General features: G+C 41.3%; 2 protein-coding genes across 4 annotated transcripts in view; both read right to left on the reverse strand.

The window, feature by feature from the left end:
* The window catches only part of LOC121868627 (ubiquitin conjugation factor E4 A-like), a 40,001-nt gene extending 38,111 nt beyond the window's left edge, over positions 1–1,890 (reverse strand). The window contains exon 1 of one of the 3 annotated variants that reach the window (XM_042369457.1): positions 1,698–1,884. In XM_042369457.1, the coding sequence (XP_042225391.1) occupies positions 1,698–1,718 (21 nt within the window). In that variant the 5' untranslated portion in view covers positions 1,719–1,884. Of the gene's footprint in view, positions 1–1,697 lie in introns of all 3 variants that reach the window. The other 2 variants (XM_042369458.1, XM_042369460.1) reach the window with 2 other exon arrangements.
* A 5,104-nt stretch (positions 1,891–6,994) lies between these two features.
* On the reverse strand, positions 6,995–24,828 carry LOC121868628 (solute carrier family 23 member 1-like). The gene is made up of 13 exons (XM_042369461.1): positions 24,718–24,828; positions 23,403–23,560; positions 22,932–23,089; positions 22,479–22,681; positions 20,605–20,731; positions 18,572–18,692; positions 16,963–17,101; positions 15,927–16,040; positions 13,701–13,840; positions 13,150–13,389; positions 10,521–10,650; positions 7,845–7,974; positions 6,995–7,506 (listed from the first exon to the last, which is right to left on the reverse strand). Exons 2-13 carry the CDS (start codon positions 23,556–23,558, stop codon positions 7,365–7,367), a joined length of 1,800 nt encoding a protein of 599 aa, XP_042225395.1. The 5' UTR covers positions 23,559–23,560; positions 24,718–24,828; the 3' UTR covers positions 6,995–7,364.
* Positions 24,829–25,199: the final 371 nt, after the last annotated feature.

Consider the following 25,199-nt stretch of genomic DNA (forward strand, 5'->3'; position numbering starts at 1 on the left):
ACCAACGTTGTAGTAAAAATAACATCTTAATTTTATGATGGTATGCACACACAATTCATAATTAAGAGAAATATCAATTATATTAGGTTTTTTAACACTTACGTTAGTAGAAAAGCTGGGTCGGCACACGTGGATGGCGGCTGGTTCCGAGGCAGAGGGCAGATTAGTTGCCCTCCGGTGAATCACTTTCACTACTCGCAGAGGTTTGCAAGGTCTCCCAGACAAACCTCTCAAAGTCCATATCCTCACTGTCAATATCACTATCACTGACTTGGGTTGGCTGTGGTTGTGGTGGGTTGCGGGCGAGGAAGTCCTCAATACTACATTGACGACTAGCATTGATGTTGTCGAGATAGATCTGGATGTACGGCTCCATAACTTTCGTCACATGGTTATTAGACGCTTCATACCGATGCTTGTCTGGGTCGTTGTCAAGGATGAGCTTAATTTTCTCCCCCAACTCGATGATTTCATTCACACAATCATGGCTTGGTCCAGCTAATTCAATGTTTTTCTCTGGTGGTGGGGGTCCAGCGGAAGCCATTGTGAGTTGTGAGGGGAATAGTGGGCACAAGAGAGAACTGTATACGCGGACTGAGAACAATGAGACAGGCCCTGCTAGGTCAGCGACTTCTACCCACTGGTGGCAGGGCACGTCATGTTACATTAGACCAATCACAGCTAGCGGCGGAGGGAATGCGTGGGTGGTTGGATGCGTGACCCAATCACAGTCCGACACGCCATATGACATCAGCGATAACATAAGAGCGGCCTAATGCGCACCACTCACCGCGCCGCTTCCAGTGTATGGTCGAGAATGGACTGCTTGAATAAAAAATGGCGTGGAGCGTCTGGACCTCCAGCCGCACTCCGCGTAAATGACCAAATTTACCGAATAATTAAAGAATTTACATTCTGGCAAGGCACAGCGTAAATGACAAAATGAGTAAACAAAATCCACGTAAATGCAGACTATACTGTGTGTATATATATATATATATATATATATATATATATATATAATAAAATGAAAAATCTGTCGCTTATTTTAACACTCTTAGGGTTTTCGGACACAAAAAACAACCAAACCTAACCTAAACTTAAATTCCGACGAAAATATCATACAAGAAAAATGTCACCCACACACAACGCTTCCGTGACGCCTGCTGGTCCACCACTCCACGACCCCCTGACGGAGACACGATGATCCTCCCCATACTGGCCAGATAGTATGTAAATAACATTGAATATGTGTTAAAGGAATATCCTTCCTTCCTTAGGCTTTAGTAAGCCCCTTTATAATACTTATACTGTATATACTTGTCACACTTGCCATATGCTTCCGGTGTTATTGTACAGGACTACCTAGTGACAGCACTAGGATCCCGCTTCCTCTATCAAGGAATAAACAACTAAAATTGAAATTGAATTGAAAAATGTCTTAGAGTTGTCTAAACATTCGAAAAAACATTTCTAACGCCAAGTGATAGAACGGTACACTAATATAAAAAGACCATCAAATGTTGAATTAACAAAATCTCCAAAACTTCCAATTAGTGACACAATGAAAATAATGAATTGTTCCCACATATAACAATGAATATATAAACCAGCCTTTCCTTAACCTATTGCTGTAAATATTACATAAGCTTTAATTTCGAATATATAAGACCTCAATACATGATTTACTAACTTACATTAGAAAAATATTGGCACATACGCAAATATACGTTGTAAATGATGTCCAAAGAGTAGAAGAGGTTCAGTAGCTGCGTGAGATTTTCATTTTCCCAAATGGCTTGTTGTTGTGCGTGACGTGTCGTCTGTTCTCAGCTGATTCTCGTTGCGTCCAACACAAAAACGATCTTAATTTATCTAAATACAAATACTCTGCAAAGGAGAGATATCAAAATTTTAAGGGTGAGTTTAACTCACTACAATTAAATAGTAATAATAAATCAAATTTAAGAAAAAGATCTATCATCACAAGAACCATTATTCCATAAAGGTACAGCGGTTTTATATACAGACTTTGAAGCCCACTATCCTAGCTTTGAGGCGGCCACACTCTGGCCACTTTCCTCCAAACATGTTTTGAAAACACGATCCGGCGCATCTGCCCAGCGCAACGAAAACAACAACAAAAAGTCTCGACAAGGTTCGCCAGGGATCCCGTCATTACAGTTGATGCCTTGCAGGATTGTGCTATAGTTCTTCAATTGATGAAGCAAATGGGGCGTCTGCAAAAGTTAAAGAAAAGTCAAATGGGTGCGACGTGAAGTTTCTTTAAAAGTGGCGGCGGCTGGCTGGTCAAAGAAGACCCTGGATAATGATTTAATAATACTGTTATGCCTAGGCCGAAAATGAGTTCCAGAGGCAGGTTGCAAGCGAGGTCAAGTCAAACCCAAAGGCGTTTTACCGCTATGCAAAGTCGAAATTAAAAACGCGAATATGAATATTGGACCTGAGGCTTGAAGATGGTAGTAACGCAGATTCTGACCAAGGCAAAGCTGAGGCATTGAACAGTTTCTTTTCCTCGGCGTTCACAAGAGAGGATACGATTAATCATCCTGCGTTTGAGGACGGACCCACATTGTGTTCACAGAAGAGGTTATAAAAAATAAACTGTCAAAGCTAAGGGTCCATAAGAGTCCCGGCCCTGACATGATGCATTCCAGGGTGCGAAGAGAGTTGTGCAACGAACTTGCTGAGCCCCTGAAGATCGTGTTCTGTAAATGCCTAGATGAGCAAAAGGTCCCCAGTGATTGAAAAATGGCTTATGTGAGTTCTATCTTCAAGAAGGGCGATCGTCACTCCGCAAATAACTGTAGACCGGTGAGCCTGACCAGCATAATATGTAAATTATTTGAGACCATTATAAGAGATGCCATGATAGAACATCTACTACGAAACAACCCTGTAAAGGATTATCAACACGGTTCTTTGCCGGGGCGCTCCTGCTTAACACAATTACTCAAGGTACTGGATATTTGGACCCAAATTCTGGAACAGGGTGGTAATATCGACAATAAATACCTAGATTTTGCGACGGCTTTCGACAGTGTACCCCATGAAAGGCTGAAAATTAAGGGATTCGGGGAAATGTCCCAGCGTGGATCGGAGACTTTCTCCATGACTGCAAGTAGTGTGTGGTGAATAATGGCACGAAATCATCATGTGTACCATTCACAAGCGAGGTACCATACGGCAGTGTATTGGGCCCGCTGTTCTTTGTTTGCTTCATAAATGACATGCCCAACGCTGTACATTCCTCCTTACAAATGTTTGTGGATGACGCCAAGCTATTTCGGGGAATTAAGAACCAAGCAGACTGTGAAGAGCTGCAGAAGGATCTCTGTGAGCTTCAAGAGTGGTCGAAGAAATGGCTGCTAAGGTTCAATGTCACGAGGTGTAAGAGGCTGTACCTGGGACGTACCAACGGTAAGGAGGCGTATCATATGTCCCAACGGGACGAAGAAACTGCATTAATTGACTGAATGTGAAAAGGACCAAGGTGCGTACTGTATGTCGACAATGAGCTGAAGTCCTCGGGCCGTTGTGTGAAGATGAATCAGGCAACTAAATTATTAGGTCTTATAAGAAGGTCGTTCAGATATCCCTCTCAACGATCTTCAAGAGTGAAGTGCATCCCCATCTGGAGTACTGTCCCCTGTCTGGTCCCCGAGATATACTAAGGACTGTCAGTTGATTGAAAATGTCCAAAGGGCCACCAGACTGGTGCCAGCACTACGACACCTCACCTACCCTGAGAGATTAGAGAGCCTGAAATTGCCTAGCTTATACGACAGACGGGCAAGGGGGGACCTAATTGAGGTGTATAAACATCTCAAAGGGCACGACTCAGTCGAGTGCCCTTACCTGGAGCTGGCGGACGCTCACCCCACAAGGGGTCACAGCTCAAGGTTGAAGAAGCCGCATGCCCAGAAAACTGTGAGGGGTAACTTTTTCGGAGTGAAAGTTGTGAACTCTTGGAACAATCTACCAGAAAGTGTTGTGTCGGCACCGAGTGTGAGCTCTTTCAAGACTAAACTTGACCAAAAGTGGAGCAGGTTCAGGTACATTCAGGAGACGGTGCATGCCCAGTACTTGCCAACAGTGCATAACAGAGACATCACCAATCGCCCAAGCGGCGAACGAGCCGATCATTTGGTGAAGAGGGTAAAAGTAAAAGTATAATATTTGTAAACTAGGTGTTTTGATTATTTTCTATCCCAAGCAACAGTTATTTTGACAAGTTTAGGAAGATTTTTGTATATGTATTGATGTATTACTTATATACGAATATTCTAGAATGTATTGCATTATTTGTGTTATGATTTACTTATTACTGTAAGCCTAGGATGTTCGAGAGGCGTCTGATGATGAGGTACAGTATATAAGCGGCAGCGTGCAGCCGAGTCCCCGCAAGGTGGATAGCCCACCTGCTATCAAATCTCCTCCTTCATTTCCCACTTCCTAACTTACCTTCCTCCTACACCGTCTTCCATCTTCAGAGCAAATGGCCTTCTTCTCTCCATCTCATCATCATCACTGTCAGTCGATCGTTTCTGCTCAGATTGTCAAGATCAAGCTTAGTAGGACAACTGAAGATAATTGTTGTGCAAGTATTGTGGAATTGTTGTGATCAATATAAAGTGAAAAGACTAAGGAATTGTACACTGGTAGTGTGCTGACTATATTCATAAGTGAGAAGTCCAGCTGTGAAGCCATTACCCTGTGAACACTGTTGTGATGAATTAGTGACTATTACTTTTATCCTCTTCACCACTGATCGGCTTGTTAGTACTGGTGGAAATCTACCTGCCAGTTGTTTGTCTGTACTCTACCGATCGTCGGAGAATTATCGGAGACTGGCGGGACAGCCAGTGGTAATTCGACGACACTTTTGAGATATCTACTGCTTCTGTACATACAACCGTGACCGCTGGTAACCAGTGGTGAAAGCTGGGTAAGCAGTGAAAGGAGGGCTGTAATAACACTAAAGAAGTTTTAAGGTGACAAATAAATAGAAATATGTCACCGTTTATATGCTATATTTTACAATTTTATTGTTTCACGATTTATTTCAATTTTTATTTAAAATTATATGAAACTCATTTGAGCACTAATCTGGTCAGCAAAGTTCCCCGCCAAACCGTTGTCCATTTCTCGCAATAGCCGAAATCCCAAGATCAAATCCAGAGCCTCCAGGAATACAAGTGTCATGGTCACATTGACTGCTAATCTGTTGTAAATCTGATGATTCTTATTATACTTCACGCCTGCAAAACATGTGGATACCGGTTAGGTATCCCGAGGAAGAAACGCATTTTTCCCTCCCCAAAGGTTTACACCAAGGATCCCACCACTGCCGCCATTTATAAGAGCAGGCAACAAGCTGCCACCATTTATAAGAGCTTTGGACTCTTATAACAACTTTTACTTTAATACTCTGACCTGAGGTAGCGTGACACGAGAGGAAGGCCTATGGGTACATGTAATTATAGTATCAAGCATTAGGAAGAGAACAATGGTGAATACTATAGGTGAATAATAGACCCAACATACAAATACAATGTTTATTAAAAGACAAAAGGGTTATAGAAAAGACGTTATATGCACCAAAATAGGAACTCCTGGTACCATGCCCTCAGGCTCAATTTACTTACACCACGACTGGGTGTACACACACAATAACAGACATAAACTCTCACAGCACCTTAGCACCATTAAAACCAGTGGCACTTGCCAATACAACACTCAACACCCCAGGGGTAATACTCAAGTGGCCGCCATGGGAGTCTCATCACCACGTGGCACCTTCCAACAAACTCCGATGATTCCGGTGGAATCACACAGCCACCAAAATAGCAACTACTGAGCTATTGACTCATCCACCAATGATGGGGGCTGGTAGTTGTTGTGGGGCTTGATGATCCGGGGTCACTACGTGGGCAAAGCGTTAGGGGAAGCCTGGACAGCTATGGGGCCCATAGGTGGTGGTGGTGGTGGAGCTTCTGACAGTCGGGATTTACGGAGATAACAGATTCTACTGGTCTACAGACATCTCCCCAGACTAGTGGATGCGTCATCCACGCTACAGACAGCCTAGGCTCCGAAGGGACCTGTGGAGGGAGGATCGTGGCGCTTACTGACCGTTTGAAAACGAACCGCCAACCTCCACCCCACGCCAGGTCACGGATTCCACCTACTTAACATTGTAATAATAATAATAATAATAATAATAAAGAACTATAAAGAAATACACAAATTAAAAAACAAAATCAATTGTGAGAAATGCTACATGTACAGTATGTTGTGTTGTCAAGTAAGAGAAACAATTGAGACCCTGCAATTGTGTGTAAATGAGGCAGAAAGTCAGATCAGCAACCTAGGACTTGGTCACAATTTTCGTGATGCCATATAGCAGCAGGATCTACCATTAGACAACACATTATGCTTCCACTATCTTCCCAGGCGGTAGTACATGGAGAACAAGTTAAAAATAGTTTCAACAATTTTTCAAAAGACATAAATAACAAGAATTAAAATTTAAGAGAAGCCAAAAGAAAATTGCAAAGTAACCAAAGTAAACTGAGGTTTTCAAGAAAAAGGTGTGAAGAAGGTGTGACAAGGAACTAAAAGTACTAACAATCAAAATCCACAAAACAATCGGAAATTGTGTTTGTTACCTGAAAGTGTATATGTTGGGCTCAGAAAACGAAAAGCGACCACAACGCGTTGTGGTTGTTTGGAAAATAACCAGAAGCGAGATTTTTGGCATAGGTTAGGTTGGGTTAGTGTAAAATCCAAACGCAAAATTTCGCTTTCTGGTTATTTTGAAAATAATCACACACATATATATATATATATATATATATATATATATATATATATATATATATATATATATATATATATATATATATATATATATATATATATATATATATATATATATATATATATATATATATATATATGCAAACTTCTGTGCGATTTAATTGTAATTCCAATTAAAGATATTAAAATTCGCCTTAATCTTAATTAATACACCGTACAACATACTCTATATTATAGAGTAGTTTAGGTTATATTTACGGTTGACCAATATAGTACATTTATGATACATTTTTATACGTATACGTATTGTTATCATTCTTCTTATAGGTAATAGGTCAGTGTGATGTTTAAATTGTATTAGCAACAGAAAATGGCACTTGCTGTGGAAGGAAATTAATCGCATTGGAAAACACATCTGTTATGTTACGTCGGTTAGAAAACGAATGACAGGAATGAAATGAGAGCTTAACTTTTTAGGGTGTTACAGACGTGTTTTGTCATTGGCAGAAGAATATAAGTTATTAACTACAGCCGTCAGCGTGATGTTTGGTGAGACACTGACACAAACACATTCCATTCATCACCCTGTCTTTAATGGCAGACTTGCGGCATGAATAACCTTCAAAAGATGGGCAAAAGGGAATGAATCGCGTCCACTTCATTCTGAAACGCAAGAAGTAATTTATTAAGTATCATACTTTGTCTTTGTCGAATAACTAAGACGCTAGCCTTTCATACTGCTCTCAATCAAGTGATTACAACATAATCTTTGCTGGATTATTAGAAAATTTTCCTAATACATTCTTACTTATATGTTTAGGTGCAGAACAATAATGAGGAATTTATCTACACACAATGGCTACAGACAGATAAGGTTACGTTAACAGCATTGGGGTCTCATTGGTCAATGTTTTCTTTGCCTTTTCCAAAACTATCTACTCTACTTCCCCCTCATCATAAGTTATCTGGGTGTAATGTTTTAAAAACAAATATCAACTAACCTCTTAATGATATTGGTCCCGAAAGGCAGGTCGTAGCAGGAGGAGGTGACTCTGGCTGCCTCCTGCTTCTCCTCCTCCGTCTTCATGGCCACGCCCTTCCACTTCAACAAGCCCCTCTCTTCGTCAGTACCTTAAAGGAAAGATGCAGCTGAGAGTGAGAACATCTTTGCAAGTGTATAAATCATATGCTATGTATTTATGAAAATATCAAATTTAAATTACTTACGTTTGATATATCTTTTACACACAAAACTTCTTCAGCAAGATAATGTATACTTAGGGAGTTTTATACATTAACGTTGTGGGGTACGGGTTGTTTGTTCACACTCAGGATGGGATGGAGGAAGGAAACTCACAATGTGCTCTCTGTATACATATTGTATTGGATGTACAGTGCAGCTTGGTGCTGGGAAGTGGCAGCGTGGTTACAAGCGTGATGTAGAGAGAGCTGGTTGGTGAGGGTGCTCAGAGGAGGACAGCTTGTTGGTCGCCATGCTCGCCGGCGGGAGCGAGGGCCGCCAGGCAGCGGCGGAGGAGGTGGTGTTGCTTGCTGCGGCTGTAGCTAGAAGAAGAGGTAGGTCACCACGAGGTCAGGTCTTATATAGCGGAGGTAAGCGTGGATTAATAGTTGACCTCCGCTCCGTGGGCGGCGCTGGTTGACCTAGACCACGAGGCATACACTGTGGAATTCGCGGGGTCGGCTACTCAGCGACAAACAGCGTTTGTAGGGGAGAAATCCACTACAGTACTCCCTCCTTCCCTCCAGGCGGTGTAGGAGACTTTTTGTCTGCAGGGTTGCATGCCACATGCGGGGCAGAACGGGCGGTGCATGCCACATGCGAGGCAGAACGGGCGGTGCATGCCACATGTGAGCCATAACGGCGATGGCGTGGATGAGCCGGCCGCTAGAGGAGACAACTGTCTAGAAACACAATATCTGTGGGAGTAGAGAGGGAGAAAAAGGGTGTGTGGAGGCGATGAATGTTGTGCTTCCCTCACGGCAGGTACAGAGTCGTCAGCTGCGCCTGCTGGGGTGTGTGGGCCTGGGTCAGGAGCAGGGGCTGCGTCAGCAGAAGCGGATGAGGGCTCGTGACAGCAGCTGGGTCCACGACAGCAGCAGGGTGCAGGACAGTAGCAGGGAGTACCTGAGGGAGAAAAGAGGGGTGTGTGGGTCCGCACTCAGGCGCATGGGCCATGTCGGGAACAGGGGCTGCACCAGGAGGAGCGGCAGGGGGTACTGCTGGGCTGGGGGCGGCGTCTGAGGCAGGACGGTTGTGCTGGGGTCGGTAGGACGTGGTGCTTGGGGCAGGAAGAGGAGCGGCTGTCTGCTTAGAGTCGCAGAGCTGCTCTAGGGTGTCTAACCTGCGGTGTAGAGACAGTAGCTGTAGAGCCGATGAGAACTGCTTCTGTGTGGATAAGCCAGTCTTCCATGTTGCTTGAAGACTGAGAGAGTGATCAGTTTCTCCTCCATCCTGTGTGAGTGCGAATCTCCGGGGGTCACCATTTGTGGGGTATGGGTTGTCTGGGTTCACACTCAGGATGGGATGGAGGAAGGAAACTCACAATGTGCTCTCTGTATACATATTGTATTGGATGTACAGTGCAGCTTGGTGCTGGGAAGTGGCAGCGTGGTTACAAGCGTGATGTAGAGAGAGCTGGTTGGTGAGGGTGCTCAGAGGAGGACAGCTTGTGGGTCGCCATGCTTGCCGGCGGGAGCGAGGGCCGCCAGGCAGCGGCGGAGGAGGTGGTGTTGCTTGCTGCGGCTGTAGCTAGAAGAAGAGATAGGTCACCATGAGGTCAGGTCTTATATAGCGGAGGTAGGCGTGGCTTAATAGTTGACCTCCGCTCCGTGGGCGGCGCTGGTTGACCTAGACCACGAGGCATACACTAGGGAATTCGCGGGGTCCGCTCCTCAGCGACAAACAGCGTTTGTAGGGGAGAAATCCACTACAACGTCACCTGCAGTCGCTAAACTATAATTTCTTTTAGGCTGTGTTTTTCAGTCCAATGCTTTCCTTTTATTTGTTCAATCGACTGACAACTCATTTCTCTCATTTTAAATGTAACGGAATTCCCTCGTCGCATATATAACCGCAAATAATTTTTCTTCCTGGTCTACAGTAGGCTCGTAAGTGTAAACGTGATCATAATTATAAATATAAATGACTCGTAATTTCACATGTCTGTATTTACTTTTACTTTTAAGATAAATGTGCGAAACAAAAACTGAGATTTATATGATAAACTTACAGGCAAAACAAGAAGATTATTAGTAAATCCACAAAAGATGCAGATCAGCTCTCCAGTAACACAAAGACCAAGAGAACTCCGTAGTTGGATCATACTCCATATATTCATTACGTAGGGATGTGACTGAAGTCACACTCCTAACTTTACTTTACACCGTTTAACTTTTAAAGCTTCATGTCTCGAAAAAAATAATTAACCATTTCTAAGTAATGGCTAATGCAGTCAATGGCAAATACATGTTTTCTCTTATTCTTCCTCCATTTCATTCCTTCCTTTCTAATGAGTCAAAAGCAACAAATACAATACATTACTAAAGGGGCATCTCAGCCGTCCACTTGGGTCACTTGTACTGGGCCTCAGGACTCGAGGCCTATCAGGTTAGGGTACATTTGACCAGTTAATCGTATTATCTACGAACTCACTCACCTGAGATGGTGTTGTCGAGAACCAGGCCCAAGAAGCCGCCCAGGAACATGGGAGTCTGGAGGAGGACGAGGAGCGTCTGGTCAAGTAGCGGCGCCCCCGTCTGTATGTATGACGGGTTTGCCTCCAGCCACTGTGGACGACATTATTCATGTTACCTTTTTGTGTGGTAAGGTGCTGACACTGCTGACAACTAAGGCTTAATTATTTGGTATTAACTATGTATCTACTGCCGACACTGAAGCCCACATACAGTGCTGATAGTGGAGCTTAACCCGTAGTTACTGACTGAGTATCTGGGAACGCATAAAATAATCGTATGAAGTAAATAACTAAAAGTCTTACTCTTTGATAGAACTTGTTTATATGCTAAGCATATATTATTTTAGCCAAGCCGTGTTAATGTGGCGAGCTGAAGAAGACGACACGGTGATGTGATACCTGCGTTTTGTCGACATCAAGTATATACTGTAGACCTTGGGTAGGAATAAGCTACCGGTGGTACGAGTTGTGTTCATGAATACAGCTCAAAGATTTAACGATAAGTTGCTGATAGTCTTGTAATGTTGGTCACGTTTCTTATACAATGTTGATCAAGGTCTAAGGATGTACCATGGTGCTGAAGACAGATAGGTGGAGTTGTATTGATGACCGCTTTGATGGTGGTGACGGTGGGAGTATCATTACCCAAAATAATGACGACTAAGAATATGACCAGATATTTACACACTTTACTCGACTTATGCAATACAAACTAATTAAAGAACTTATAACTCAGTGGTTAATACTATATGTTGCACTCATCATGTACCAGTTAAAATACGGTTAAATATCATTAATTGTAAGTTACATACGAGACATGAACCACAAATGTAACAAGTGATGATAGCGATTATATTCAAGCATTTTTTACCATACATACATACATACATACATACATACATACATACATACATACATACATACATACATACATACCACCATACATACACCATCTGTGAGGTAATTACTACACCACGTGAGGCCCCTCATAACACCATCTGTGAGGTAATTACTACACCACGTGAGGTCCCTCATAACACCATCTGTGAGGTAATTACTACACCACGTGAGGTCCCTCATAACACCATCTGCGAGGGAATTACTACACCACGCCAGGTCCCTCATAACACCATCTGAGGGAACTACTACACCACGTGAGTTCCTCCTAACACCATCTGGGAGGGAGTTACTACACTACGAGTTTGCTGTTCAACACCTACATTAATCTGTATGTTCACTGTATGTTCCTTTACCTTTCTCTAATGAAGGCTTTTGTTAAACCACCATTGTATGTAATAAGTCATTTATGTCCAATGTATATTTTCAGCCTTCGGGCTGCAGAATTTTTTCAATAAACCGTTAATTATTATTATTATTATTATTATTATTATTATTATTATTATTATTATTATTATTATACATACCTCCATCACATTAATTAGATTTAGGTATATACTACTAACGTAACAGGAAAATAACAGTCAATACCCCAGGAATATATATACCCGTCAATATACCATAACTACACCATTTCAAATCCCAACAATACACATTAATATAGGAATGCAGTGGCCGATCGAGTATAGCATGGAACTTCCTATCCTGTAATGCAGTACCTAGGGATTACAGAAATTATCGACCTCAGCATCACACTAGGAAAGAAAGTGATGCTTATAGAACACATAGACGGAACTGTGATGAAAGATCGTGGAATGATATCTTTTGTAATGGTGTTGTACTTTGACATTTAAGTTAAGAGATCATTTTGTAATCAGTAAATTGCTGAACGGTTGACATTTTCTTGACTGTATTAATTTTAACACTTATTTATTCTATTTTTATTTATGGTGTGATCCAAATACCAGCGAATTGTTGTCATGGTTGGCACGCTTAGCCTAATGTTTGGCACGATTTATTTATTGGTTAGCACGCTTTATCTATTGGTTGGCACGCTTTATCTATTGGTTGGCACGCTTTATCTATTGGTTAGCACGCTTTATCTATTGGTTGGCACGCTTTATCTATTGGTTGGCACGCTTTATCTATTGGTTGGCACGCTTTATCTATTGGGTGGCACGCTTTATCTATTGGTTAGCACGCTTTATCTATTGGTTGGCACGCTTTACCTAATGGTTGGTACGCTTTACCTAATTAGCCTTTAAACATATTTGGAGGGAAAATCTCTCACTCTTTTCACTATACAGTAGGTTAGACATGACGTCACGTTCAGCTATAATGTGCCTGCTGCAGGGTGTGAGCTGAAGGTTAATTGAACACTATTTACTGGCATTATATGAGTTACTAGACAAGTGTTAGCTTCATAGCCTCTCTGTAATAATTGACGACTTCTCTCATAACTAATGTGCACATCTATGCTCCGTGAGTCTTGTTGAAACCGAAATGATGATTGATGCTATGGAGAAGGCCTCTCAATCTGTCCAGTAAAAGAAATTTAAATGTTTTGGATATTTTCATGGCAACTGTTGTGTTCAGATGAATGATTATCTCACCCTGGGTAGTGAGAGACCAAGGAATATAATTTCTTGGGTAGTGTGACACCAAGGAATTGAGAGACCAAGGTATGTCTCACCTTGGGTACTGAGAGACCAAAGAAGATGGAGAAACCGAGGACGAAGAGGTTTCTGGAGGAAGTAAGGTCGACGTAATGGAGGGTGGAGATGCCTACGGCAGTGATTATGGAGAACTTGATGTAGAAGACACCGGCGATGACGGGTCCAGGGATGGTCACAAAGATGGCTCCTATCTTGGCCACCACACCACACACCAACATTATCAACGCGCTGTACTGGATCATGCGACGACTGGCCACCTGTGTCATACAAATATGGTTACTACAATGTTCACCCTCTCCCCTCCCCCCCACTCACACATAGTAGTAAACAATTGATCAGCAGTGTTGTTTGAGGATTGGTAAGACAGGGTGTTGAGGAGACGTCGACGTAACTTATAATATTGAATGTCGACTGATCAAACGGCAACACAAATGAATCAAAGTAACACGTTGACGAAACTTACTATAATGAAAAGTAAACACAACTTATCTTAATAAGTCATCAAGGTTACTTCGCTTTAATGAGTTTCTAAGGTGATATGCCTCTATAATCTCTCGAAATGACTGACCTTAGTAATGGAGAGGATGCCAATATTGCCGGAGTAAGAGGTGGTGCCACTCCCGGAGCCACAGAGTCCCGCCAGCATGCAACCCAAGCCTTCCACGCCAATCCCTCGGTTGATGGCATGTGTGGGTGGTATCGGCGCTTCTGTACACACATACATACGCATGTATTGTACAACAGTATATCCAGAAGAGGAAATATTACTCATAGTGCACATAAAGTAGTTCTCGCAGTGAACATGAAGTAGTACTGGCAGGGCACATGAGATAGTACTTGCAGTACACATGATGTAGTACTCGCAGTGCACATGAAGTAGTACTCGTAATGCGCATAATTGGGGTTAATAATATCAATAGTAATGTTAGAAGCAATGAAGCAAACAGTGCTAAAAGTAAGAGCGTTGACACAATAGTCGCACTGACATAGAACACAGTACCAATACTCATATACCCACACCCTCCTCTCTAAAACGTAAAAAGTCTTATGAGGGATTTAAAGTTGGCGTGACAATGATTATGATTCCTGTGTGTAAATAGACATTTATGTGTCTCTGGACTAATATGAAACATGTATACAATGTCTGTGCCTATTTAGTTAGGTTCAAGGGTTCAGTGATTGTATGACACTTATTTTTATGCGCCCCCACATACACAGTATATCGTGCCATCTTAAGACAGTCCTAATGTGATGTGACCCTTTATATAATTTTGTTTACTGTATAAGTCGTTGCAGCTTTAAACCTTTGTTGTACTGTTTTTACAGCTTCGAAGACTAAATTTTTTAAGTTGATTGAATACATTTGATAAGATTGCAAATGATGATTTCTATGCATTTGTAATATAATTTTTATTAAATTAATTAAAGTAATATTTAATCGAATACCGGTATTTCAGTATTCCGCCACCCATATTGGTTGAGATTATCCAAACATTTAGTGCAGATTAGTTAAAACATACACACAGGTCGCTAATTGATAAAGACCCTCCTGGAAATAAGCAGCTGCCAACTTTGTCGGCCATCTTTGGCCAAGGCAGTTTTTCCACTGGTTAGATCATGGTGTAGTTTTTATTGTTTTTGAGTGCAGGTGTTATGGCGAAAGACCACCTTCAGAAAGACACAGCCACAAATGATGAGTATTATGTAAAGGAACTACTTAAAAAATCGAGAAGAAAAAAAAAGCACTTTGATAAATGTCTAGCGTCTGTAAGGCAAAGCCATTGCACAGTCTGTATCAATAATAAAGAAAAAAGCTCAACACACACACACACATATATATATATATATATATATATATATATATATATATATATATATATATATATATATATATATATATATATATATATATATATATATATATATATATATATATTTTGCCTTTATACACCTGACGTGGCTATTTCAGATCTAAAGTTTTCTCGACTGACAGCTGCCGTTCCTAATGGCTCAGGATGGGCAGCCTGTCATGTTGGGATTACAGTACATTGCCAAATTTGTGACCGAAAAAAAATGCATTAATGTTACAAGGAATTTTGTAAAAAAAAAAAAGACACGACTATGCTTTACAGTAAATTGTGCGCAATTCTCTACGTGACTTTTATCACGGTCGCTCTCACTGACTTATTCAAGCACTGACGGGAGACTGTTACACTGTGTTACAGTATTGTGGGATGAAGGAACACGGATTTATGTCAACTTAGTGGTAGAAGCGGTACCGTTCTTGCTCGCAAGCGAGATGTCACGGGTTCGATTCCCGGGCCGGTGGAAGTTGTTTGGACTTACTTCCTAGCCCCTATTAGTCCCTGTTCACCTAGCAGTAAAGTAGGTACCTGTTGTAAAGTCGAAAGTTGCGAATTCGTATTCAGGGAGTTGTTGGAGCTTCCAATGACTTGATGACACAAACCACTGACTCTTAAGGCTTCCACGCCCTTGACTCTTCAGGCTTCTACGCCCTTAACTCATGAGACATAAAGGCAAGCATGAACTTAGCATGCTTCCCTGTTGGGCGCTGTAAACGCTTCTGCGCTTCACCTTACACGAGGATGTAGGGGAGTGCCCAATAAAAAAATAAAAAAATTCACGCCTAGGTGGCCATTGGGCCGGCCATCCTCGATTTCCAGAAGCAACCATTATTTATATTCATATGAGGCACAGAATGATCTTCTGTGTCGTGTATAGGATGACCCTACATAAATAATTTATGACCTTACGTGTAGAGTATGGGACCTACCTGCCACTCTGGCACAGGCGTAGTAGTCACCAACACTCTCGATGATGGAGGAAATGACTGCTGCCAGCATCCCCACAGTGCCGGCCACGCTGACGCTGGGCAGACCCCACTGACCTGCGCAACACAACTCGTGTTAGGCTTGTTCCCTCACTATTTTTTTTTTAGCTTTTTGGACATGTTATTATTCAGGGAGAGATATTATAGTATCTATAACGAGATTCTATACTAGTTATACATCCTACACTAGTTATGTAGCGCTGCTGGAAGACATAATCCGTGTCTTCAGTGAGTACTCTAACTTTTTCTCGAGAGCAAGTTGAGGGTTAACTGCCGAATCTCATGTCTACATTTCTGTAAGAGTTCAGTTAAACAATAATCAGCAAATTAAAAGAGCGTCTCAAAGGTTAAAATGCACGAAGTCACCGACAGACAACAGTGGGGTCCCCTCTCTACTTCCCGGTAGAGTAACCTGAACAAATATTATCTCTGGGTTCTAACTATATGATTAATTGGAGTGATATATAAAATATTCTTAATAAATACAATGATTCGTGTGTACATGGAGAAGATAAAGTTGGTTAAGTGTTAATGGTGTTAAACAGTAAAAGAAAAAAGTGTTATGGATTTAAGAAATGATACTGGGAGCGAAGTGACATTGTTGGGAAAACTACCCGAATTTTTCACTATGAGTGTAAGAGGTGATGGAGGTGGACGTGGTGAAGGTAAGACTACACTTTGTTGATTAAAAAGAATAACTAGAGTATTTCACTATATGACTGATATAAGAAATAATAATGCATAAGAGACAAGTAATATACTGTAATGCATTGATAATAAAAAAGTATGATAGTGATAGCAATACAGGAAACCATTGCTTAACTGTTCAGTATACCATGAAGTCAAAGGATGGTTGTGGAAAAATTAAGCTTAATCCCCAGTTTATATTTTGACATTTACAGTATAGGACACATATATATATACATTAAGTAAAGGCGAGAATAGAGAGTGTTAAAAAGTATAAGAGTGAACAGCGTACCAGGGTATGGGACACGGAACCAAGGGGTGGAGGAGAGCAGGTCACTGTTGTCTGTGCGGGCAGCTGACCCCTTTGGCAACATATCGTAGGAAGTCAACACAGCACACAGTCCCCACGAGATTGTAATGGCTATCAGCAACTGCGAGGGTTAACTGGTGGTCAATATACAATCAACATACATACAGTATAGTCAGCATACATAGGCGGTCAACATATACATATAGTCAGCATACAAAGGTGGTCAACATATACTTATAGTCAGCATACATAGGTGGTCAACATACACCGATAATCAGAATACATTGATGGGATTTAAGAACAGAGTTGGAGGCAGACACGAAGCGATGGTCAGAGGAGCCAAGAGGAGAGGATTGTGAGAGAGTCAGAGTTTGAATTATAAGTTAGACAGATCTAACAGTTGTCCAGTGTGTCCAGCAATATCAGGGACCCGTGTGAGAATGTTGACCAGTTGTGTAAGATTAAGTGAGGTGACAAAGTGTTACCCCACACCATCTTGGCCAGTGTCGGCAAAATACGTCAACCATTCTGTGTTGTGGATGTTGATCACCCAACACTATGAGTTCAGCTGTGAGATCAGGTTGAATGTTATGTACAGTATGTTGTTAGTGAGATTGTCAAATAGACTGAGCCCCAGAGGAATGTTGGAAGAGCGATAGTCACTAAAGAAATATCTGAAAATATTGATAGTGAAGAGTGTGGAAATCAAAGTGGGGAGAAAAGTTCGAGTACGTTTTAAGGAGTCCCAAATTTTGCATCACGCAGAGACCGAGACCACCACCACCTCAGAGATTTGAAGAAAAAAAATAGATTGTAACCAGGAGAGTTGACGTGGAGGATGGAGAAGTTTGTATTTCTGTTAGTAACAATAAATCAAATTTAACTGATTAATTATAAGTGGAAGTGATTAGGGTTAATATTAGTGCTCCGACCAGTACAGTAATAACATACTGTAAGTGCTCTCTTTTTTTAGATGTGTTTCTAGAGCTGATATCGTTTCATCTATCACTGCAGATCTGAATGGGGAGGTAGGAACTTGGTTAAATTCAATAATAATAAAACACAGTATTTACCAATTACACTTTCCAAAATAGAAAATCTCCCACCAATCACATTCCAGGACGCAATCATTATGCCAAATTCTAAAATAGATATGTTAGGCCTCAATGTTCGGTGGATTTGGCATCCTGTGTATACCGCCAGCAAGGCCGTGGGCTCGTAACACTCGTCTTGCCCGCGGTGCCCACCATTTCTGTGTGGATGTTGGTCACACTAGAATAACCCGTTATAGTATTATCATTCTTTCCCCACACAACCAAATTGTGGAATGCTCTGCCTTCTTCTTTGTTTCCATACTCATACAATCTGCCTCACTTCAAAAAGCCGGTTTTCCGGCATCTTCGTGGTGTAGATTAATTTAGTACATTTCTCTTCTATTTTTAATTTCTTTTTACTCTTATTTTTTCGCCCCCCAGGCCCCGTTGTAGGGCGATGCCCTGTGCCCGGGTGGGCTATTCTCCGTAAAACCCCCAAAACAATACAAAAACGAGACTACAATGATTCTACCATTAATCATAAGGAGTTTACCAACCGAGAGTGTCTTGAAGGGGTAACAGGGGACGAAGTAGACTCCATGACCTTTCTTGTAGGCAGGGAAGGGTAGTGGCAGGTCCTTCATGTGCTGTGAGAACACCACGGTCAGCGCCACGGTCCTGCCAGGAGACTCACTCAATTTATGGGACACATATACTTGCACTAAAAGACTCACAACTTCCCTTAATAATAGACTAGTACAATAAGTAAGACACGTGAACTTAGTACGAGATTCACGCTTATTAAGAGACACTTAACCTGTGGAGCGAACTCTGTAGTGACTAAGTGTGCTAAGCGTGTAAGATAACAGACCTGGAGCGTTATTTTAGCCATTATTAACAAGGAGGTGATATTTCAGGCTATCATATTCTTAGTCATACAATATTTATTTTTAAGAGAGGTAAAAATTGTTGAATCAACTTTCATTTGGAAATATACAAACTTCAATTCAAGTTCGACAATTGATGAAGACGTTGGTTTAGAAATCAACTTCCAGAGTGTGATGTCAACTAATCCCGTGTTACCTGAGGTGTGTCACATGTCTGAAGACCGAGTATTAGGCTCTCCGTCGTTGCTTCACTTCCTGAGCTGCTCTATGCAGCTTTACTTTTGTGCGCATAAGTGAAAAATAGGTCAGTGGGTAATGTAGTGGACGTCTCCCCTACAACTGCGTATCGCATTCCGACGCGCTGCCGTATCCTAGCAACCAAGCGAGAGCTGATACCAGATGGTACGGTAACCTAGCAACGAAACTAGTCACCGGCGACTTTCTGGGTTTTCCCAACATGATTCATAGAGGACTGGCGGCTGCTGCTGGGTATATAAGCTCTGTCTCTCCATTGAGATTCATTCTGCCCATCTTCCTGAACAAGCAACACCTCCTCCAGCAAGCTCCACGCTGTCAGCATTCATTCAACCAGGAGGCCAGCAACAGGCAACATCTTCTCTAACGAAGCTCCTGCACATCTACCTCCTTCAACACGCTACTCACCGAACGTCTCTACTGAGCAGCTCCTCACCACACGGCACCTCCAGCACCAGACTGTCTATCATATAACTTATATTATACAAGAAAACCACATTAGAGTTTCCTTCCATCCTGAGTGCTAGACAACATTAATATCTCGATACCTCTACAGTAATGTAGCTGTAACGTTTAGATGAAAAATTTCTGTCTTTTGGTGTGGATTTAATGTTTCAACTTTGACATTCATATTATTGTTTCTCTCTCCAAGGAGACAGGATACAGAAGGAAGACTTTTAAAAATAGTATTCTGCTTCAATGATTTTTTTTTGGTGTTGAATTTTGATATTTCGTACAACTTGGCGTTAACTATAAAGATAAATAGATAATATCCTGCAAGTTTGTTCTACGCCTTTGGGAAGACTCGAGTTGCATTTATTTTTATAAACAAAATTCAAGTAAAATACGACCTAAAGGTAAATGGTTATAGAAACAATTTAAACTACCAAATTCACCGAATACAATCTTCTTACACTTCCACCTAAACTCTTTTCAACTAGACTGTTAATAAAGAAAAAAAAAGTCCTTTCCCTGCTGGTTCACTACAGTTGTAACTTGTCCTCGTCTTCATTGTATTTATTATTTGGTACTAAACTCTCTGCCTCAGACACTCTAAGGATATTAGTACAGGGGAATTATATATGCGAGCAATAGAAAAAAAGCTTCCTGTGGCCTCTACCTCTAAGTTGACCATCTCGATCTCCGTCACACACTCACAACTTACCAATATCTTCTGCATCTGATGCAATCCACTTGACTTTCTCTCCATACTCACCTTCTACTCTTACTTTCTCCTGCAGTTTTATCCTCAGTTTCTCAGTGTGTTCTTTAGCTCTGAAAAGTCAAGTTATAGATACGTCGCAGCAGCGCTCCAATCTGATGGTGCAAGGATCAGAGTCTGATAGTAATGTAAAAGCAAACAGTTCCTTAAATGATCAGAGTTACTTAAATGATCAGTGTTACTTAAGAAATCACATTTAAAGCGTATTTTAGCGAAATATACTTACATAAGACATATCCCCCAATGCCCGGAGCCTTCATTGGACGCCAAGTCGAACAGCGACATTCCCACCAACGTGATTGTCGGCACCACAGTTAGGGGAGTGATCCACTTCAGCAGCAGACCTATCATACCTGCAGCACACCACACCTGTTACTGCTTACCACACTTGCGCCTGCCTACTCATACTTGTTACTAGATATTACCCCTGTTATTGCTTACCACACCTGTTACTGTACACCACATCTGTGCGTACTAACTACACCTGTTACAATAATATATATGTCAGTGATCACGACACTTGTTACTGCCCACCACACCTGCCACATGACATCTTCAACGGTGCACCACACCTGCCACATGACATATTCAACGGTCCACCACACCTGCCACATGACATCTTCAACGGTCCACCACACCTGCCACATGACATACCTCACAAGTGTTACTGCCTGGAGCACAAACAAGACGCCACTCCAGTTCCTACAACAACCATGGATAACACCTCTTCCTGCTGAACACACTTTCTGAATACTACACGTGTTGTATATCGTGAACACATCGAGCCACACAAAAGGTTTGGTTAGGATAGCAAAACCAGTAGTGAAAACGATGCACAATATTATTTCCTTACACAGTATACTCTTAACACACACACACAGTACTCCAACACACATAGTACACTTAACACACATAGTACTCTTAACACACATAGTACACTTAACACACATAGTACTCTTAACACACATAGTACACTTAACACACATAGTACTCTTAACACACATAGTACACTTAACACACATAGTACACTTAACACACATAGTACACTTAACACACATAGCACTCCAACACACATAGTACTCTTAACACACACAGTACTCCAACCACATAGTACACTTAACACACACAGTACTCCAACCACATAGTACTCTTAACACACACAGCACTCCAAGACACACAGTACTCCAACACACATAGTACACTTAACACACACAGTACTCCAACACACATAGTACTCTTAACACACATAGTACTCTTAACACACACAGTAGTCAGACACATATGACACTCTAACATACGTTCACTGCAACCTACTCTCTCCCCATCTTCCCTACCAACCTCCCTCCCTCTAATCTTGTCAGTGGCGGTACCAGTGCATCGTGAGGTCGTATACAGCCACTCTGTCGAATCCTTTGAAATGTTGATTCTGACTGACTAAGACTTAAGATGGTGCTTAAAGTAGTACCTGTGGTAGATCATCTATACCTGACTGATAGGTCACTAATCTTGGTACACAGACGACAAGCGACGCACGTACAGTCGGGGACAAAAGTTCACTCCCGCCCAAAAGGAAGCAGTATCGACCCCAAATGAGATGAAACAGTCAGGTTAAGTCAGTTTGGAGACCCATTCCCGTGACTTAATTTCACCACGGGGAACAAACTTTTGTACCCGATTACAGTAGGTATACCAATAGCCCGGAATCAGTGACATTTTCAGATTATATATAATGGGGATAGACAAATGTAATTATGAAAGCAGATTGCAGTTACCCCATGTCTGTTACACACCTGCTGTACACTACACCTGCCATACACTACATTTATTAGTTATACCTGCCAGGTACAATATCACTGATCATAATATTATGTTGTATCATGTTAATGGCTTGGTAATGTGTCACTTACCAAGTACTCAGTCACTTGCCAGGTACTGTCAGTATCACTAGTAAGGTCATCGGTCACTGTCACTGGTCAGGTATTGTATCATTGTCACTAATTAGGTCCTCGGTCACTGTCCCTGGCCAGGAGATAGTGACACCCACACTCACATTAACTAAGGAAACACGGACACATTTCTTCTACAGGCTAAACAACTGACCCGTGAAGCCTATGATGACTTGGAATAAGGCCGAGAGGGTGATGGCGCCCTGGACCTCCCTCATACGCACTTGCCATACCTCTTCTTGTTCTGCAAAAGTCAGATTATTCATCGGGACCGAACTGCAGGGCTCGAAGGTTGTGTTGATGATCACGACGGTGGGTAACAGGTAGGCGAAGTTACCACCTTGGATTATGGGAAGCCTGTAACGACCACAACACATACAATGAGCCAACCTCCAAGTTGCGGGAAGCCAGAAGGCAGTAACATGTGAGGTTAGATTCGAGGTAGAAACGTAATTTTAACCTATAAACATTTAAGTCGACCAATAGCTGTAGAAACCCAGACGGGTTCTGTGAACAGGATCAGCTTATAAAAACTCACCATGAATTCAGATAATGAAAACGATTCATTCAATTAAGTTACTATAAGAGAGGAGGGAGATAACCTTACCTGACCCCCAAGGTTGACTGGAGGAGGGTGGCGATGCCAGACATGAAGATGATGGTGGAGACAAGGGCCCCACGAGCAGGGTTGTCGTCCGCTATGCAGAGGAAGGAGGCCAGGACAATGGGATTGGAGATGGTGCCTCCTACCATGGTCAGGTAGTGCTACAACCAACACGATTTCCATTACCTAATATTTCTATAACTTCATGAATTAATACTACTATAATGCCATTAACTAATGAAACTCAATATCGTTTACAACTACTACTATTACAACGACTACACAAGTTAACTAATACTACTACAACACATTACCTATTTTATATATATATATATATATATATATATATATATATATATATATATATATATATATATATATATATATATATATATATATATATATATTAGCATAATTGCGAGTTGCTATTTATTTTTTATTATCTTTTTTGGTGCAGGTATGACAAAGCCTCACCTGGAAGCCGTATATAAGACTCAGGTACCAGGGAGGGACGTCCTCGATGGAGTAGATCAGGTCCTGGCTGGGTTCGCCTGAAGACCTTGATGTTTCATTCTTCTTTACTTGTGTCACAGAGCGATTCCTGGCTTCAGAGCTCTCCTGTGTCGACATGGCTGCACGGATGAACCACCGAGGAAGTAAATTTTTAGTTGATGAATATAGCAACACTAAAGCTGGGGACAAAGATGAACACCTTGATACTTATTCCTCTTGTTAGCTAGCGTTTAAGTTATCACAATAACCAAACTATCATCTGAACAATCTATAGCAAAGAAACAAGTGTTTGGACAAACGAAATTCACGCATGTACTACAAGACCAATACCTGTCTAATGTCTCTCACCTACGACGAGACCAATACCTGTCTAATGTCTCTCACCTACGACGAGACCAATACCTGTCTAATGTCTCTCACCTACGACGAGACCAATACCTGTCTAATGTCTCTCACCTACGACGAGACCAATACCTGTCAAATGTCTCTCACCAACAGACGACAGATAGTAGGTAGATAGGCAGCTACCAAACAGGGAGGTACTACCGCCTGGGAAGATATTGGAAGCATAATGTGTTGTCTAATGGTGGACCCTGCTGCCATGTGGCATCACGAAAATTGTGACCAAGTCCCAGGTTGCTGATCTGACTTTCTGCCTCATTTACACACAATTGCAGGGTCTCAATTGTTTCTCTTACTTGTACAACACAACATACGTAACGTGTATCATTTCTCACTCTTGATATTTTTTTCGATTTTGTATTTATTTATGGGTATTATTTTTATTATTTTATTTTTATTTTTATTAATTTGCTATTAATTTTATTAATTGTTGTAATAATAATAATAATAATAATAATAATGATAAATAAAATTTATAATATAAATACAAAAAATAACAATAAAAATAATAAAATAATACTAATACTAATAATAATAATAATAATAATAATAATAATAATAATAATAATAATAATACATTTTCAATGAAAATTGTGATACTTCATCCTCGCTACCATTTGCTAGTGCAAGAACTTGAATTATTACTTCAATATTCACTTATTTACAGGAATAGCCACAATCCTCTCATGTTTTTCACAGCCTAGATATACCAATAAATATCCATCTCGTGTATTTATCCAACTTACACCATTTAATCCAAGAATTTTTACTCTACCATTATAAATATTTAGGAGATTTGTTTAAAAGTCTATTAGTTGAATGATATTTTGTCTCACTCAGTCTCGTATAGAGGATAACCTGCAGTACAACAAACCTCAGTGTTCCGTAATCCGAAGTGTTTGTTCCCCTTGTGTGTGTGTATGAAGGAGAGAGGCGGGTCACCCGACAGTGGAGGTAGCGGTGGGTCACAGAAGACTGGCAGACTGGGAATGACTCTACACCCCGAGCTCGAAGAGGCACGGAGTCACAACCACCCAACCCACCCACCACCCAACCCAACCCACCCACACACATAAATGTGATAATGCATATATAGTCTACGTTACAGGTTCAGTAAAGCCAGATTATTTTGATAGTGGTTTCATCTTTAGTCCATTTTATGTAGGTTATATTCTTTAAAATGAACCTACAACGAAACCAATACCTGTCTAATGTCTCTCACCTACAACGAGACCAATACGGCAATACCTGTCTAATGTCTCACAGACAAAGAGACTAATACCTGTCTCATGTCTTTACCTCACATCGTCTCTCTCTCTCTCTGCACCTATAACTCTCCCTCTGTGTAGCTCAGTT

Source organism: Homarus americanus, unplaced genomic scaffold (assembly GCF_018991925.1).
Source record: "Homarus americanus isolate GMGI-L3 unplaced genomic scaffold, GMGI_Hamer_2.0 scaffold59495, whole genome shotgun sequence".
Taxonomy (NCBI): Eukaryota; Metazoa; Arthropoda; class Malacostraca; order Decapoda; family Nephropidae; genus Homarus; species Homarus americanus.

Excerpts from the sequence above, each read along its gene's own strand:
- LOC121868628 (XM_042369461.1), bottom strand. The coding sequence starts at position 23,558 with ATGTCGACACAGGAGAGCTCTGAAGCCAGGAATCGCTCTGTGACACAA. Across the intron at positions 22,682-22,931 it reads CAGTCAACCTTGGGGGTCAG|GCTTCCCATAATCCAAGGTG; the intron begins GTAAGGTTATCT and ends TGGTCGTTACAG. Across the intron at positions 10,651-13,149 it reads TTGGTCTCTCAGTACCCAAG|TGGCTGGAGGCAAACCCGTC; the intron begins GTGAGACATACC and ends TGTCGTCCACAG.